The sequence below is a fragment of the Onychostruthus taczanowskii genome, unplaced genomic scaffold, assembly GCF_017590055.1.
Source record: "Onychostruthus taczanowskii isolate IOZ18803 unplaced genomic scaffold, ASM1759005v1 scaffold27, whole genome shotgun sequence".
NCBI classification, from domain to species: Eukaryota; Metazoa; Chordata; class Aves; order Passeriformes; family Passeridae; genus Onychostruthus; species Onychostruthus taczanowskii.
This window is the reverse complement of record NW_024500017.1, coordinates 8,741,888-8,758,806: the sequence shown is the minus strand read 5'-3', so window position 1 is coordinate 8,758,806 and position 16,919 is coordinate 8,741,888. Positions and strand designations below refer to the sequence as shown.

Genomic DNA, 16,919 nt, shown 5'->3' with positions numbered 1-16,919 from the left:
TGATCTTCAGTACGACCCTCTCACCCTACTTTTAGTGGGTGTTTTGTCCTGTATGACCTCTGGTTCTCATGGGTGGGCTCTCACTTGCAGCTGGGACTTGCAGTGTGCTCGGTGCCACACGGAGGGATCGAACAAGCAGCACCCCCAACAGCACTGAGCAGCTGTCCCTTGGTGTCAACATCTGGGATTTTTATTGACCAAACTCTTTCATCACTGTAAGACCCCTTTCCTTGTATCCTCAAATACGTGGCTGCGATCCACCTGAGCATCTCTGAGCTGCTTTGAGCCTGTTCCAAAACGAGGGAGCTGCAACCCCTCGCTCTGTGGAGCACCGGTACCCTCTAGTGGTAAAAACGCAGGCATTTTTAGGCAAAAAAAAACCATGACAATTTCACTACTAACTTATCTTCTGTCTTCCTTTTGTACAAAAATCTGTACATCATCTTTAATTGACAGCGGTGTTTTTTAAAATGACATCGTAATTTCATGCCTTTAGTTTAAGTACCTATGGTGTAATGCAATGATGTAATTTCCTTGGACTGCTCTCAGTGTGTTTCACCTTTCATTAAATCATTAAAATGCTGCTTGTGAGCTGAATTTTCACATGGTATAAAGAAGTGGCTGTAATGGAAAGTACCAAGCAGCAGCTGCTCAAGGCTTTAAATGGGGTGCTGGTGATGATACCACTCTAAAGACTGAAGTGTGGCAGAGCATAGGTAGCTTATAGTTAATCAAAGAGATCACGTTGTCTTTGCTTAGTTTTCACCAGTTTACTCTTGGAGGTTCGGACAGCTGGATCATGGGTCTTGGGAAGCCAGGGAGCCACTGGCTTTAAAACTGCATGGTGGGGACAACAAGATACGGTGTGACAAAGCTCAAGGGCATGGCAGGAGCACCACAAACTTGCTAAATGAACTGCCAAATGTCTCCAGAAGCAGTGGTGTGGTTATAGGTAGATGGCAAAAGACACATTTTGGTCTGTTTACTACCAGCTACATAAACCGTGCTCTAGAGCAGGTCTGGGGACTGGGAAAAGGTGAAACTAGCCAAAGAAATCCAAAATTATTTACCATGAGCAAACACATTTACTTCTGTTCTAACCTCTCTCAAAATGGCTGATCTGAAATTTTCCTGTCATAAGAACAGTGGATTTCAGAGAAGCCACAGCAAAGTAATCCTTCAGTGTTTGCTATGAAGTGTTTCACTGTTGTCTTTTCTTTGCATGTAGGGTGCTAGTGGATTCTGCTTGGAGGAAATTCCCCCAAAAAACCAGCAGGAGCCATCTGGAGCTCACCTCTGTCCTTTCACTCTAGCTGCAAATAATTTGCACATTCTCAGAATACCATTCTTTAGCCCTAGGTTTTCTCAGACATGAAGAAAATGAAAACCCAAGGTTTTCATGTTGTTGAGCTGAGTCCCTTGTCACTACCTCCTCTGCAGGCTCTGTCTCTGCTCATTTCACCCAGTGAAACAAAGTGAAGTTTTTCTCAGCAAGAGATGAAATCACACTACAGGAACAAGATTGAAATTCAAAGCAGGTAGTACACATAAACACAGCTTGATTCTTCACAAGCTTTTTTCCCTGGATGATTTCAGTACCTAATGCCTATCATTTCTTTGATGTACCCTAGCTATGAAAGTAGGAGATCCAGAGCTTTTAGAAAGACATCTTTCTAATTTATTCATTAAACTCAAAATATTTCCATGGCCACCTGCTCCTCTGTTCCTGTGGATCAAGTTTTGGAAACACATTAAAATGCCCATGATCTGGTACATGAAGTACCAGAATATGAGCTTGCCCCTTTGCTTAACAGTAATCACTTCTATAAAAGATTTTGAATAGCTTGAACCTGGGAATAATTTTGCAAAGCAGATCAATTAGACTGAATTGGATTTGCCAGCAGTGGGAGTTAAATTTTTAGTCAAATCTCTGTGGTCTGGAGCCTCACAGACAGAAAATAACACAGGGGCAATGATTTATCACACACTTTGTTTACTGGAGAGCAGAAATTTACCCTCTTTTGTTACTCTTTCAAACCTTTTTGTCTTTTCATCTGCATAGAAATAAGTGCAGAAAAAAGAAGAAGAAAAAAAGAAATTCAGTTTTCAAGGGAGGGTTTGTCCCAGTGCTGTCTTGTAGTGAAGCATTTACTGTTTCCCAGACCTCAGGATGTCCAGGGAGATCCATGGCATGGTGTCCATTCTGTGCCGTTCTGGTCAGCACACAGCTTGGAATAGACCTCCTGAGCAACACAGTCCTCTGCATATTATACAACCCCTTCCCAAAATGCACTATCACCCATCTCATTCTTGAAGAATGTGGGTTGATTAAAGCATGTCTGTCCCACGAACGTTCTGACTCTTACCATGACTGCCAGTGCCCCCTGCTCCAACCTTGTTGAAAACTTCTGATCGTCATAAGAACCCACCTCATTCTCACCAACAGGGAGCAGCCATCCCACAGAGGTCTCTACTCATGATTTTATAGGCAATATCTCCAGTGCAAATACAGAGAGGATTAAAAATGCTGTGCTTTTTATTTCATTTCAGGTTTCTGATTGTCTTGGGGTGTTTGATCTTAGCAGTCCTAACAACTTTCAAGGAGTATGAAACTGTTTCTGGAGACTGGCTCCTCTTGCTGGTAAGTAAACTGTGGCTGCTGCATCGCCCTGGTAAGACCCTGGAACTGAAATCAGCCCCACCAGCAGGGATGGAAATGCTCCCAGCTCTGCATGCAGTGATGCTTCTACTCCTGGTCCTGGAGCAGTGATTGTACACTTACATATTGGACAGTTCCCAGTCCAATGTCAACACCAACTGAATAAAAAGTGAGGTTCCTGAGCAAAAAGAAAATAAAGGAAAAATGAAAGACCTTCTCCTGAGGCTTTTAAATACTGCCTTTTCAACATTTGTCTAACAGTCCTTCCATCAGATTATCAGGAAATTTCCTATTGACCACGCCAGACATAAGCACATTGAAAGCTATTTTTTGGAGTAATCTTTCAACAGTTTTGATTCATTCTATAGTATTCTACTAATCCTAGTATTTCTTTCAAGGGAGGTCATCAGACTTGGACTCATGCTTGTGTCCAATAGCAGCATAACTGAAATTGCTGCAGGCAGTGCCTTTGCGAGAAAATGTATTCATAGCAAATTCATTCCAGATTGCTTGTTCTATAAATGCTGAAGTTCATGCTCAAGACTTTATTTCAGTAAGGCCTCCCATTTAGCAGAAGAATTTAAAAAATAGAAAAAACCCCTCACTAAATATAAAATTGCAAATTCAACATTTTATGAAAATGACCTTAAAAATGAACTTCCTTTGCTCCCATAGCTATCACAAAATACAGGGCACAATGTCTCGCTTAACCTGGCCTTGTTTAAAGTATCCCTAGGGAAACTGCACACCAAAATTAGTTCCTGGATCTCAATTTCCATTTCCCTTTGTACCTCCAGAGACATATAGATTCGAGCAAGATCTAAATGCCATAAGGAATGAAAGGTGAATTCCCCTTGCATGTTCTTTCTCAAAAAGTGCCTGTATGAGAACACCTTCATCCCTCAGGGAATGGGAAACTCGCTTTTGGTCTCTGTTACCCTGCTTAGGCCCATCTTTCACATTTGAAAAAGTGTGAGGTTATCTTTCCTTCTCCTGTGCTTGTTGTTATGTGGCTCTCAGCAGCTTTTAGAAGCTGTGGGTAATGAGCATGAGGAAGAGTCCCCTTTTCCCTCTTGCCAGCAATTCACAGAGAGGAAAAGTAACCATGTGCCCCAGGCTGCCCTTGGCATCTCACCCTGCTGAGCCCCTCAGAGAAGCTCTTTGCTCCCCATTCCCTCCCCATGCTTAGAAAGGATCTGGAGCAAGGTGGAAAATCCTGTTCTTTCATCCACCAGAAATTTAAGGGAACAATATATGCCTTAAATTTGTCATACATATGTCTTCATCACTGCTTTAAACTTGTGACCATATGAGTATCCTGTATCCTGTTCTGTCAGGACAGATATGGCTGCATGAGCTGCTGGTGACTGACCCTGGGGGTGGTACTGAGTGCCCTGGGGACTCTGCAGTCACACCTCACATATGTCTGCTCATTTTGTGTGGAGCAGGAGTAATTGTCGTGAAGTAATTGTCCTTCCATTAAGGCAGGGTAAGCACTTCACATTTACCCAACAGCAGGGGCAAGTCCTTCCTGCACATACTTAGCAGGCTGGAAAACCATGTCCCCACTTTGCCTTGCCCTGTCATCAATCTTGATTCTCCTCACTTTTTTCCTCTCTGTTACACATATCCTAACACTTGCACCTCATCTGTTTCCTTCAGCTGTATCCTTGTGTCCAGAATTACTGCAAAATTTGTTTTGAGACTAACAGTGTCATTTGTGTCTTGATACAGGAAACTTTTGCCATTTTCATCTTTGGAGCAGAGTTTGCTTTAAGAATCTGGGCTGCTGGCTGTTGCTGTCGCTACAAAGGATGGAGGGGGAGACTCAAATTTGCCAGGAAGCCTTTGTGCATGCTGGGTAGGCACATGCTCTCTATTACTGTTTTCCACATTAATGTCCCTTTTTCTTTGAAGCCAGTTTGGGGGATATCAAAGAACTGGTGATTGGCAATGCAAAGAGCACTGAAATCAGATCTGCCCTTTATGTCAGAACCTGTATCCTGCTTGGAGTAATTGTTTGAAGTAGCCAACAATAACTAAGACACACTTGACTACCTAGTTAGTGAGAAAAAAAAATTAATCCTTCTACTCCTCAGATACATTTTCCTTGTCCTGAGCCCCCCTGCATGTTTCTTAAGCTCGTCCTCAGGAAGCTCTCTCTGCCTTCAGTTCCAAACACAACTCTATACCATCTTCCCCAACTCCCTTTCATATTTGTGTTCTGTTTTACATTTGTATTGTTGGTCTGTATTTGCAAACAAGTATCTTTGTGATTTCACCCATGTTGTCTTTCAGGCTTGGAAGGCACTGCCTATAATTATCCACACAACTACTCATTATTCATGTTTGAATACCCTCCTGCAGCTACTCATTATATCCACAAACGGACCAGCCAATATTCAGGAGCTCACTCTGCCCTGAACACTGGTCATCCCCATTTGTTCACTGATTTTGGGACACCCTCACTTGTTTTGATTCTCTTCAGGCCAAGCACTGGGTTTTTTTTCTATATTTGCACAGCACATAACACCGTGGGAGGCATGGTGCTGCATGAATACAAGCCTCTCATTTTGTTTATCTTATGGATCTAAATTGTGACAAATTTTCTTTGTGCATCTGTGCTATCCTCAATTTAGTAATGCTCCTTTGGGTGCTACTGTTGTAGAGATACTTCTAGTAGGTTTGTGAAGGCAGCAGAGGTGAGCAAGTGGGATTGATTCTGTCTCATTCCTTCTCAGTAACAGTGTCATCTCACTCCTGAAGTATGAATCATTGATATCTGGGTAAAAAACAGAAGATATCCTGGATTTATTAAAATCATTTCTCATTTGTCACTGGTTTGTTTTGAGAATGATTGGAAGTGAATAAATCAGAAATTCACTTTTTTTTGGCTGGAAAGAGACTATAAAGACAATTCAAAGACTGAGTGCCCAGAGAACGTTTGAAGATGTTTGGTTCCACTTTCTTCTTGTATGTGTATATAGGATCAAAAAGCAGGGGGAAACAAGGAAAAGAAAGGAAACAAAAAGAATTTATTCACATTTCAAACCTCTTCAGTTATCAGCAAATTGGTCCTGTGAGCACTTTCAAAAAAATAGTAGTACTAACTCAAGATTTTAGTGGGAAAACTCAACCAAAAGAATAAAATGGTAAGTGTACCATCAAACCTAAATTTCTCATCTGCTGACCTGTTCACTGTGGTGTTCCAGTGGTACAGATGAAGTTAAGGCTGATTTTCTGCCAGCATTAGGACACTGTTTCCATGCATCCCTAAGCAAGATCAGTGTCTCAGGTCCAGTGCATTGATCTGTAAATAGATGCCAAGGCTTTCCAGGAGGTTCTGTGCCTGATAATGATGTGTGGCATCTGCAGATATCTGATTAATTGGCAAGAGAAGAAATTTTCAGGCAGCTCTGAAACTCGCCTAGGGAAATTTGCAGCACAACCAGATGGGATTAAGAAGCAGGTGATGGGGCCACTTTTGTTGGCAGGCTGTGTTCTTTTTGCCTTGCAGATATCTTTGTGCTGATTGCTTCAGTGCCAGTGGTTGCTGTTGGGAACCAGGGCAATGTTCTGGCAACGTCTCTCAGAAGCCTCCGCTTCCTTCAGATCCTCCGGATGCTCCGCATGGACCGGCGGGGCGGCACGTGGAAACTTTTAGGATCAGCTATTTGTGCACACAGCAAAGTAAGTGAGGAGCTTGCAGGGCTCAGATGGGGTTTGGGCGGAAGATTAAAAGGAAAGAGAGGGGGTGTAGAGGTACAGCAGTGCCTTGGGTTATGTTTAGCAGTTCAAAATACAGTTTTGTTCTTTCAGCTTTATTCCCTTTTCCATTCTCTGAACCATTTCTGCCTCTCGTTTTACTTTTCTGTGCTCAGTAGTTGTGCTGGGAAATGAGACCACGCATTACAACAAGAATTTTGCCTTTACTGTGAATGGAAGCAGGGACATCCCTTTTATAGTGAAGGGTGCTGAAATCCTTGACAAAAAAGCCTGGGAAGTTGCAACATGTTTGTAGCGGCTTCTTAGACTTGTCTGATCAACAGATGGAGCAGACCTCTGAAGGGATGGAAAGAGGCTGATTAGCCTGAGAAATGTGGTTTCCAAGGGAGCTACTGGTAAAATTTCTCTTTGGAAGCTTAGGTCAGACAATACAGAGATGGACACAATAGGAACCCAGACAGGCAAAAATTTCTACAATCATCTTTGCTTGGTCTAACTTGATGCTGTAGTCAGACACACCCTGTCTTACACCAGACAGGTATTTGTGTTCTTGCATTTTCACAAAACATTATTACAAGTTAAAAACTATCTGCCTAAAAATCCTCTAGATGAGATTTCTCATCTGCACAGGATGTAGAAAAATTACATATACTCCACAATATACTGCATTTTCTTATCCATGAATGACATTCCTGACATTTTAGGGGGTTCTGAAAGTTAAAATGCCAGCTGGCATAGCATATTTAGACTTTGCGTCTGTGTAGGGACTAATGGGGATGCCCACCAAGCTTCCTTTCTTACTAACTTCTGCTTCTTGCTCATATAAACTTGCTGCAAGACAGGTGGCAGATAAACACTTATGTCAAAAATGTGTCTCAGGAAACAGATCATGGAAGAAGTCTATGTAACAAAAACAGTGTTTAGAAATTACTAAAGGCTTCATTCCATGGGATTTCATTCAACTATTCCTTGTTTGGTTCCCCACCATGCACTTTTAGACCTAAGCTGGCTGAGGGAGATTAAAGGGGGTTGTGAGAACTTTGGTTTATTGGAGACAATGATGAAATAAGTTTGCTAACAGTTTCCTTCTGTGACTGCACACCAGAAATTAGCTAGGAAAGTTTTTCATTTATCTCAAGATTCAATTGTCAAATTATCAGCTACAACTTTTTTCTTTTTTTTTTTTTCTCAAACAGTGAATTGAATTGGATGAATGACTAATATAAATGATAAAAATTAATTGGAATATTGATTTTTTATATTTTTTTACCTCTGAGGACCTTAAAAAAAAGTTTCTGCCTTGTTTCAGATATTGCTGGTATACTGGGATTTTAACTTGGGTGGCTGCATGCCCCACCTCTGTGAGGCACTCCACTTTAGTCATTCTCTCTAAAACAGCAAAGTTTGGGGTTTGCTTGCACATAGAATATTTTCAAGGTCTGTTCTTATTGCATGAATTCATTTTGAAAGCATCATTCATGATGGGATCAGCTTTGATATGGCTGAAGAGAAAGAAGTGCATCCTGCAGCCTCGGCTCTCTGGAGGTAGAGAGAGGGCAGAGCTGTTGATTTGCTTGCCAAGACTGACCAGGCCCAGGGGAAGAAAGAAAGGAAAGAGTCAAGGTCAGGGTCAGAGCCCTGCATCCCCCTGTGCCATGGGTGCAGCTAAGCCCTTAACCCAGCTTAATGCAGAGCCACACCTGCAGATTCCTCCAGGCTGCTCCTGGAAGGAACATTTGGTGTAGGGGCCAATTCTTGTAAATCTCTGCATTATTTCCCACTGAGTGCTGAGCTGGGCTGGTCATGGATGTGACCAAAACCAGCAGTGACATCTCTGCTGTTACCCTCTGTGCTTCTCTCTCCTGATGTTTACTATGCCACTGTGGATATTGAGGCTTTTTTCAGCCTCTCTGTGTTTTATCTGTTTCTTTTGTAGGAACTCATCACTGCTTGGTACATTGGGTTCCTGACGCTCATCTTATCCTCATTTCTTGTTTATCTGGTTGAAAAAGATGTTCCTGAAAAAGATGCTAATGGGGTGGAGATGAAAGAGGAGTTTGAAACCTATGCAGATGCACTGTGGTGGGGGCTGGTAAGTGACTCCAAAAATACCTTATACCCTTCTTAAAAACTTCATATCCAAAAAGAGATAAAGTTTTAGGGATTACATTGCAAGTCCTGCTATATGCGGGTGAAAGGCACATTACACCATAATGTTACCAAAGTAGGAGTACCCCTGCAACCAATTAACAGAACCTATAACCCTGTTGATTGTCAGAAAAAAACCCTTAGGTTCTTAATTTCCTTCAGAAATCACTCTGTGTTCCTGATGTCTGGGACACCTCTTTTAGAGGAGCATCTCTTTAGGTGTAACTACACTATGGGAGACAGACCTCTCGTGCCAGCAGTGTCCTGCAGTGAGAGCTGTGTTCCTCAGAAAATGGCAGAGCCAGAGCTGCCCAGTGGATGGATCTGTTGGGCTGTCAAAGAGCACCAAATGTTTGGGCAGTTGAGAAAGACACACATGGCAGGTTTGGTTCTTATGGAGCCAGTGACTGAAGATGTCTCTGGGTTCAGATGGAGGAATTAAAAAAGTATTTCTGGAAAGGTTAACATAACAATTCTCATGCATGCATTATTGCATGCATTCCCCACAGATGAGGGAATGCCACTGGTGGTAGGATGCTGAACAAGAAGGACTTTTGATACATCTGTTCTTGTCTTTTCTGATTAAGAGAGGAGTAATGGTTTGCACCACTACTCATCCAGTCACAGATATTTCTGCCATTCCAGAATTCATGTTGCTTTGTTACTGGTAGTTAAGGAAGTCTATGTCATGCTGTGACTTAAATTTAGCAGCATATTTTTTATTCAATGTAGTTCACTCATAAATATAAAATACTCCCCTTCCCCCATTATTAGTCAAAAGATACCAAGTGTTGCCTAGAACACCTGGATGTTTCCATGTCCTTTTAAATCCAGGAAATTTAGATGGAGTCTCAGTGGTGAGAAGATATACATGGTTGGAAATTAACAATTATGCCAGAAAGGAGAATGTTTTCACAAAGACATCTTTGTTTTAGAAAGACCAGGACTTCAGGTAGAGCTAGATCTGACAGGTTGTTAAGGGTCTGCAAGCTGTTAAGTTGCAAATCCCGTTCCTGACTGTGTTCTGATGGTGGGCCGGAGATTTATGTGGAGCTCACTTGCAGCAAATGCATCTAAAAGAGGCAGCTGCTTTGAGACTAAAGCCATTCTCCATGCAGTGCCTTGGGATGCCACCAAAAAATTAGTTGACTCATCCTCAAGATCCTACTTCACCAAGCTGTGCATGAGCACCTTCAGGGCTAAGTGAGTTACACAGCTTTCATAGTGACATTTACACAGAGCTGTTGGCTTTGTTTTTCTTACATGAAACCCTGGTTCTTGTGCCCACAGATCACCCTTGCTACGATCGGATATGGCGACAAAACCCCTAAAACATGGGAGGGACGGCTGATTGCAGCCACCTTCTCTCTCATTGGAGTGTCTTTCTTTGCTCTTCCTGCAGTAAGTACCTTCCCCTCCTCTGTTAGACACAGCCCAGTGCTGTGCGCTTGGGAAAAAAAGGTAAAGTTCATAAAATCACCAGTGGAACCAAATCCCTTTTAAAGAACTACTCCAGATTCTTGAGTGGGTCTGTATCAGTAAATGGAACTTGTTTCTGCCCAGCTTTGCACAGAGCCTCTTTGGAATAATATATCACCCCACTACTCCTCAAATCACTATGTGGACATTGTCAGTGCTAGTTGGCACAGGACAAAATTAGACCAACAAGTGAACAATCTGGGAAACCACAAGGCAGTTCATGAGACTGTACACTGGCAAGTGTTAATTTACTGGTACTAGCATAACCCCCACAAAACATATTTTCAAAGGATTTGGGGCCCACTACTGTAATAATTAGAATTTGACCCATGTTACCCAGCCCTTTATTTCAGTTGTCTGCAATGTTGTCAGATAAGAATGAGACAAAATCTGACTGAGCTGGGCTGAATAGCAACAGAAACTGCCCCACTCCCAGATTTTAGGATATTTTTCCTCTAGATCCAGACCTGGAAAGAATTTCACAGAGGATGACAAGTCCTGCACTCTCAGATCCAAAGCATGGTCTAGCACAGCCCTTGTATCATGCAAGAGTTTCAGTGGAAGTGGAAAGTAATACATCAGCTGGACACCACCAGATTGGAAAGGCAGTAGACATTCAATAAGGCCATTGAGGACCTTTAAATGGTTTGGTGCGGCATGTGGTCCTTGAGAGGATCATGACAACCTCTTGTCCCATGAGTGGAGCGGCAGGAAAGACATGGGAACTGCACAAAAACTCCATGTAGCCATCTCCATCTCCACCCACAGACCTGCACCCTCTCATCATTAATCCCTTTTGTTCTGAGTAAGAAATGTCTAAAATCTTGCATCATTGTATGCTTTCAGGGCATTTTGGGGTCAGGGCTGGCACTGAAGGTCCAGGAGCAGCATCGTCAAAAACATTTTGAGAAAAGAAGAAAGCCAGCAGCTGAGCTCATTCAGGTTTGCAGCCACTTTCCTCTTCCTTGAAAAAGCATTGTGCATAAAGAGTGCTGCATCATGTTAGCAAGGGCCACCACTCCTCCCCTACCCAAATTCTTACTTCCCATTGCAGGAGGTGAAAATTTTTATTTGTCATTTTTTCACACTGAGCTGGGTAATCCAGAGGCCCTTGCAGTTTTGAGGATTCTCTCAACTCCCAGAATATCTTTCAGAAGAATAGTGTCTTTTGAAGAAAGGATCTCATCTGTTAGCTTCTGTAAACCAACTGGCTTCTGCATCACTGCCACAAAATCACAGGAAACAAGCTGTTGAAAACACATTCTTTACAAAATACAGATTTTTTCTTTTCAGTTCTCTTGAGAAAATGGTTTTCTGTGCAAACAGTTATGTTGTTATTGATGTGAAAACAGCAATAGAAGTAGAAAACACAATAGTGTGTGAAAACACAATAGACAGTGACAATTTCAATCAAGGCAAATAGTATATGTGTGGTTTAAACCACACCCTGTATCCTCTGTTATGTCACTGGATGACCCAAAAATTCAATGGGAAGAGAGCCCTTACCTCACTTGGACATCAGTTATGGCCTTTGTTATGAATTCAGGATATTAAGCTTAAAATCATTAGTCTGTGTGCTGACAAATTTGAAATTCTTTATTCTTACTAGGTATGGAGCACATCCTGATAGCAGTTAGTAAATGACAGCATTTTCACAGAGGGACAGAGAAAGTTTCTATGATAAGAAATGGAAGCATTGGTGCTCAAGATCAAACAAGTCCTCAGGAGAAATAGGCTGAATGGCATTAAAATGCTTGGCTGTTCTCATTAAAAACACACTTTAGCAAACAGAGGGAGCTGCAGGCATGAGTTGTGAATGGAATTTGATGGAGCTTAATTTTAAATTAAAACATCTCCACTGATTAGGTAGCTTATTTAGCTATGGATTTTAGGTTGGGTAACTTTTTTTTTTGGGGGGGAGAATTTTAATTTGAACTAAATGCTGAAGTAGAAAGTCGCTCAGCAAAATTTCTTCTGATGGTACATTAGGAGGCAAAGTATCTTAAGTACTTCCAGAATTACTGGACAAGTCCAGCAGTGCTTGAAGCTCTTTTAGACATACCAGACAGGACAATAAAACCATTTTAGTCTAATGTAATGTCATGTTCTGTTAATGGTTCTCTCCTGTCTCCTATAACAGCTCTCCAAGATCAAGATTCAGTGTAAAAAGCTTTTCCATATAGTGTCATGCATTTGGTATGGCTGATTAGTAATTAGTAATTAATTTCCAGATAGTGACTCAGATGCATTGTTATGTTCTTTGGCAGAGTCTGGCTGCAGTCAGCTGGGAAATAACTTCATCTAACACTAATTATTTCCTCTCCCTTGTAATTTAGGCTGCCTGGAGATACTATGCTACTAACCCCAACAGGATTGATTTAGTTGCTACCTGGAGGTTTTATGAATCAATTGTATCATTTCCATTTTTCAGGTAAGTGAATTGTCCACCTCTCCATCATAATTTTCTGTGAAGTATCATCCAGGACAGGGAACACAGACTTTATATGTCAATGAGGCTTTTATAGGCAACAGATGTTTTCCAGAAAATTCTTCTGAAAAAGAGAAATCTTTTCTGAGGTAGTGATTTAATTTCAGTCACCACTTCTGAGTTCAGTGAAAGGATTTCATACATAAATACATTCAGATAAAATGGATGCTAATATGTTTGTGGCTATTAGATTGATTCTCACTCTCCTTGCCTGTCCAACAGGCATCTTTCTCACATTTAGGTCTTAACATTTTAAAATGTTTTTTAAAAAGAACCTATATGGCGCTATGAAAAGCCAAGACTTTTACCTACAGATTATCAGCTGATAATAATGGGCATTACACATCCAAGTTAGTGCTTTAAACATTCCTCCTGGTCTTGCTGTTGTGCCTCATTCTGAAAAAAAGTGCCCTTAAACTACTGTTCAGCTTGGAGGTCTCCATGTGTAGTTGTGCTCACTGCACTGATACTGGAGCTCCAGTTGTCGCTGAAGACTCACTTGAAATGTTTCAGACTCCTGCTTTCACAAAGGGCAGATTACAAATACTCACCCTTTCTTTGTTTTAGTCACAACACATTTTTAGAATCAATTTCACATGCTTCAAAAAGGAAACCAAAACAAAACAAAAACCCCTAACACCAAAAGTGTTTAATTAAGGCTCAGTATATTTCTTTCTTTATCTCTTTTCATTCTGTCAATTCCCACATTTTGTATTACAGAGTAATTTCTTCAGGATTTCTTGACTGCAGGGATTTTCAGAGAATAATTCTCAGATTCATAGGGAGTCTGGACTCATTACTGTGACTTCAAGCTTGCTCATTTTGTGTAGGTTCTTCTGTGATTCAAATGAAACCTGAAATTTAATAGGTGTTTTGCAAATAAGATCCTGGGAGAGAGGGAAGGGGAGATGAGTTCTCACCAAAGACTGGGTTGCCAATCTAAGCAGCACAGACTGGTTTCAGGAATCTATGTCACTTCTTTTTTTGCTTTATAGATAGTTGAAAATGTAGCTTTTTTTCTGCTTTTTCTGTCAGATATGGTCACAGAACAAAAGAGGTATAAGGTATTAGCAGTAGATTAGCAATTTATATTTTAAAAATATGCCAAATTTATGATGTGATTCTCCTCTCCTTGCTTTCTTGTAATGCGTCCTCTCTTCTATAAAAGGAAAGAGCAATTGGATGGTACTGCCAGGTATGTAGCTGTCATTATTGTATATATATGTTTTAATACAGCTGTTGGAGGATGCAAGCTAAATAGTTCTTTGTGGATTCATGAGCTGTTAACTAAATCATGCTACTAACACCACAGGTAATCATTAAAAATTATTAACAAGTCCATTTCCTAACTGCTTGCTTTTTTCCCTAGTTTAACAACACAGCTAAAATGCTAATTGTACAAAGGCAGTGTCGCTTGTTGATTGTCTGTAAACAGCTTTATTGTTTGTTATGACTAATCATGGTCTAGATTTCTCCTGATCCATTCTGCAGAGCCAGGGTTTAGCATCCAGGCTGTACTGGGGGGAATTTAAGACTCTGGTTGCTGTTGTTGCTTCACAGTCTTGCACAGAGCAATGTTGCGGTGTGAGCCAGTGACAGTTCACCATGTGCAAAGATTTGTTGAAAATAAATACAGAGATGGATGTCTGAGATGGAACAGCAGGATAGTCAATCCCTCTGGCAGTACTGTAAAAGCTACATTAGGATTGAAGGCCTGGTGCTACCTGTGCTGAATAAAACAGGAAAGCTCCCCATCATACCAGGGTATTCACAAGCAAAGAGAATTAAGGAATCCTCAATCCACTGGTCAGTCACTGAAGACTGCAGCCACTGTCAGCCAAGCTGCAAAGTCTCAAATGGAAATGGTATATTTATAACCCTCTTCAGATAAGTAGAAGAGTCAAATGCACATACAATAATTGTAACTCAAAACTTAATGTTAAAACAATATCAATGGGTCACCCACCATAAAATTCAACAGCAATTAAAGGATAAATAGTTCCACAGAGCTGAAACTACTTCAGTTTGCATCATCATTTACAGCAGAGAGAAAAGGAACAAGAATCATAGCTACATTTGAAAACTGTGAGCCAGAGGTCAGGTCTGGAGTTCCAGTCCCTGGCCTAATGAAAAGTTGTGTTTTGCTTCTTGTTTTTTAAACATTTCATGCAACACGTGACAACTTCAATAAAGGAAGTTGACAAAAAATACAATTACACTTGCTGTTATCTTAGGCACTTTTGGGGTTCAAGCCTCATTTAGCAGAGAAGAAAAACCTATCTCAAATTTTCTTACAATTCAGGCAAGTGCTCTAGTGACAAATTATTGGGAAAGGATGTTTTTCTCCTCTTACCACCAAAATCATGAGCTCACCTCAAAGATGACTGGATGGGAGGTACCCATTTTGTGAACGCCCATGGACCCTAAGTACTTCACAACCATGGCACTCCCCAGGCTAAGCAGTCATGAGCAAGCTCAGTTGCATTAATGCAGGTGTTTGGAGATTTTAGCCATCTCCAGTCTTGGTAACAGCTGAATTTTGGTCTTTAATAGGTAGGGAACAGCTTAGGAGCTGAAATCCTTTTGAGTATGTAATTCCGTAACTTGAGTCAAAATGTTCTGGCGGAGATGCAGCAGCAGATTAAAATTAGGTAAGAGAATGCCTGCTGCAGCTCACTGTTGATCACAGCCCCACTAGAGAAGCTCCTGCACCTGCAGCATTTCTGAGTTACTGCAGCTTTCAGGCAGTAGAAATCATTTTATGTCAACACACTGAATTAAAAATGGAAAAGTATGACTCACAGCTCAAAATCTTTAAAACTATAATCCCAAGGCCCCTCATTCTGCTTGATATAACTTGGCTTTATTTTATTATATATATAATAACCCTCAGCAAAATCATCAGTACACCTGCATGGGAGCCTTCCTGCTAGCAGAAATGTGTTTATGGAATGAGGTATTCAATGAAAAGGATTGGAAACTCTCCAGGTAAACAGACATATGATGGTACTTGTGGGAACATCCACTGACTTCAGTAGAAATGTGATTGAGCCATAAAATCTGGTTGTTTTGACAGTACCACATCCCATCTCTCATAAAACTCTTATTTACAAACCAGATAATTAAAAAAAAAATCTTCCCTCTGCAGTGATTTAGTATAGAAATTATTACTCGTACTCCACTGAAGTTTGTGCTTTGGCTGTATTGGAGTAAATGAGCAATAAAGGAATGGGATCCTAGAGGGGAGAATAGTCCATAAGTGTCCTCAGTCTCCAGGTTCTGGCTTCAGTTAAGTACTTAAAGAGAAAGTAAATAAGTAGTAATGCTGCTGCAGTAATCAATTGCATTGTCTGATCCATGGTTGACAAAGGAAAGAGAAGAATTGGTCCAAAATCTTCACAGAAGCTTTTTATAAACTAAAAATGAGGCCTGGCTGTCAGACAAAATCAAAATTTGAGGATGGGAAGTGCTTTACGCGGCAGAGTTTTTAGTGAGTAGAGTGAAAGCTCTTTTAGGAACTCCACAATTCTAGAGTTGAACTCCATGATAGATCCTTCTAGGATTTCTCCTGGATCAGGAAAGAAGCAGGAGCTGGCATGAGGAAGTCACAGACAGATTACAGGACCTTGTTCTTAGACCATTTGGGAGGAACAAAGGGGTCACAAATGAGTGGAAAAGTCCATTTCAGAAGTTGGATCCCAAGGCAAGACTGCAGGGAAGGACTTTTCATAGTGGTTAATCAAGTAAATTTTGTCAGCAATCTGAGGCTTTACTGAAGCTCCCTTTAAAATAAAGCTGTGAAGATATGAGATATGATGAAGAGGACAATGGACTGGAGCTCGACTCTGTCCTGTAAACAGTGAAGTGGTAGCTGTGATGCTGCTCTTAAGATCATCTTCCCTATGTGTAGTCCCCCAGCCCAGGAGGAATTGGGCTGTGCTCTCTGTGGCTCACTGATGAGGAGTTTACTGACCTCATGCCAGAGGTGCCGCTAGTTTTTTTTCCTTTAGTCAATGCCTAAACCTCACAGCCCCATGAAATCTCAGACAGCAACTGCTTTTCTCCCTGTATTGCAAAGCTTTTTCATCTGTTCAGCTCTCCAGAAGGGAGATTTATGAGGAAGAGATACTAATGCTCATGTCTGCAGGCATGCAGCATTTCTGCAATCATTCGGCAAACATTTGGGAGCCTGACCTACATTTAGATGGGTGTTTGCTTGCCAGACATATTTTTATTCTGAGCAACTTTTTATGTCTATGTTTCAGGAATTAATATTGGGGCCTGATTTTTCAGTGCTGTTGTTAGCAGCTGTTCCACTGACTTTGACCAGAGTTTAAATTTGCATGTACAGGCACTTTAGTGAAGAATTTTGAACTTTCTCTTAGGGTCTTTCTCCTGATCCTCATTGTCCAGCTTTAG

General features: G+C 41.1%; 1 protein-coding gene across 1 annotated transcript in view; it reads left to right on the top strand.

Annotated features, from left to right (window-relative positions):
* Positions 1-16,919, top strand: part of KCNQ3 (potassium voltage-gated channel subfamily Q member 3) — a 39,295-nt gene that overhangs the window by 5,778 nt on the left and 16,598 nt on the right. Inside the window, exons 2-9 of the mRNA XM_041407583.1 lie at positions 2,551-2,641; positions 4,394-4,520; positions 6,177-6,349; positions 8,322-8,477; positions 9,824-9,934; positions 10,859-10,954; positions 12,349-12,443; positions 13,669-13,695. Of these exons, the coding sequence (XP_041263517.1) occupies positions 2,551-2,641; positions 4,394-4,520; positions 6,177-6,349; positions 8,322-8,477; positions 9,824-9,934; positions 10,859-10,954; positions 12,349-12,443; positions 13,669-13,695 (876 nt within the window). The remainder of the gene's footprint in view (positions 1-2,550; positions 2,642-4,393; positions 4,521-6,176; positions 6,350-8,321; positions 8,478-9,823; positions 9,935-10,858; positions 10,955-12,348; positions 12,444-13,668; positions 13,696-16,919) is intronic.